Here is a 1,186-nt window from a genome sequence, read left to right on the forward strand (position 1 = left end):
TAAACCCAATAAACCCTAATAGATTTCACAAACCCTCACGAGGTCTACGCTCCACCCCCCTTCACCCCAACCCACGTTGCCTCAAACCCTAAACCCTTCAACAATGTCAACTGCAGCGCCACTGAAGCTGTGCTGCTGCTGCTGCTGCTGCTGCTGCTGCTACTACTACTACTCAGCCTGAGGGGTCTTTGTGGGTTCCTTAGGGCCCCCAGAGGCCCCTGCTGGGGGCCCCACGGCCCTGCAGCAGCAGCAGAAGCAAACCCACCTCTGGGTGTAGCAGCAAGCGGAGAACGGGGGCTGGCAGTAGGTCGTTCCCACGAACCTGCTGCTGCTGCTGCTGCTGCTGCTGTTGCTGCTGCTGTTGCTGCTGCTGCTTTTGATGGAAATGCAGCAGCAGCAAGAAACGGATGGCCTTTCTTCCCGCTCGTCGCTCTCCTATTTGTTTGGCGGGGAAGAAGTAAAGGTTGAATCCATCTGCTGCTGCTTGAGCAGCAGGTGCTGCAGCAAAAGCTGCAGCAGCAGCAAGTGCTGTTGCTGCTGCTGCTGCTGCTGCTGCAGACTGGCGAACCCCTATCACCCACATCAATGTCAACCCATCCAGATAAACAAAAAATCTATCTGTCGCCCACCGCAGCACCTGCAGGGGCAGCCGCCGAGGAGAGAGGGGCCCCCCAAAAGCAGCCAGGGGGCCTTCTACGTTGCTGCTGCTTTTGCTGCTGTTGTTGCTGTTGCTGCTGCTCGTACGGTTGCTGCTGCTGCTGTTGCTGCTGCTGCTCATAGAGTTGTCTTGTGCTGCTGCTGGAGAGGAACACTCACACTGCGTCGGCTGCGGCAAGGGCTTTTCAGGGTCATCGACGTTGCCGCTGCTGCTGCTGCTTGTGCTGCTGCTGCTGCTGCTGCTGCGAATGTGTCTACCAGAAAGCTCCTCTTCTGTCTGTGTGCAGAGCCTCAGAGCAGTGGTTACAGCTTCATCCATATTTTGTGGTTTTCCCCCATTCTTTCTGCTGCTGCTGCTGCTGCTGCTGCTGCTGCTGCTGCTGCTGCAGGTGTTTGTGGGTGCTGCAGCGGGCTGCCACTGCATGATACCGTAGAGGAGCCTGAGAGCAACCAAGACACAGGCCCCAGCAGCAAGCTCGAGGGGACAGCCCCATACATTTGACTTGCTGTGGGGCGTCAGCAGCCGCCA

At 57.8% G+C, this 1,186-nt stretch overlaps 1 protein-coding gene across 1 annotated transcript in view; it reads right to left on the reverse strand.

Moving 5' to 3' along the window:
- The window catches only part of EMH_0051670 (uncharacterized protein), a gene marked incomplete at both ends in the record, with an annotated part of 8,212 nt that overhangs the window by 4,397 nt on the left and 2,629 nt on the right, over nt 1–1,186 (reverse strand). The window contains one exon of the mRNA XM_013496776.1: nt 266–1,097. Within this exon, the coding sequence (XP_013352230.1) occupies nt 266–1,097 (832 nt within the window). The remainder of the gene's footprint in view (nt 1–265; nt 1,098–1,186) is intronic.

Source organism: Eimeria mitis, genomic scaffold, assembly GCF_000499745.2.
Source record: "Eimeria mitis Houghton genomic scaffold, Emh_scaff2293, whole genome shotgun sequence".
NCBI classification, from domain to species: domain Eukaryota; phylum Apicomplexa; class Conoidasida; order Eucoccidiorida; family Eimeriidae; genus Eimeria; species Eimeria mitis.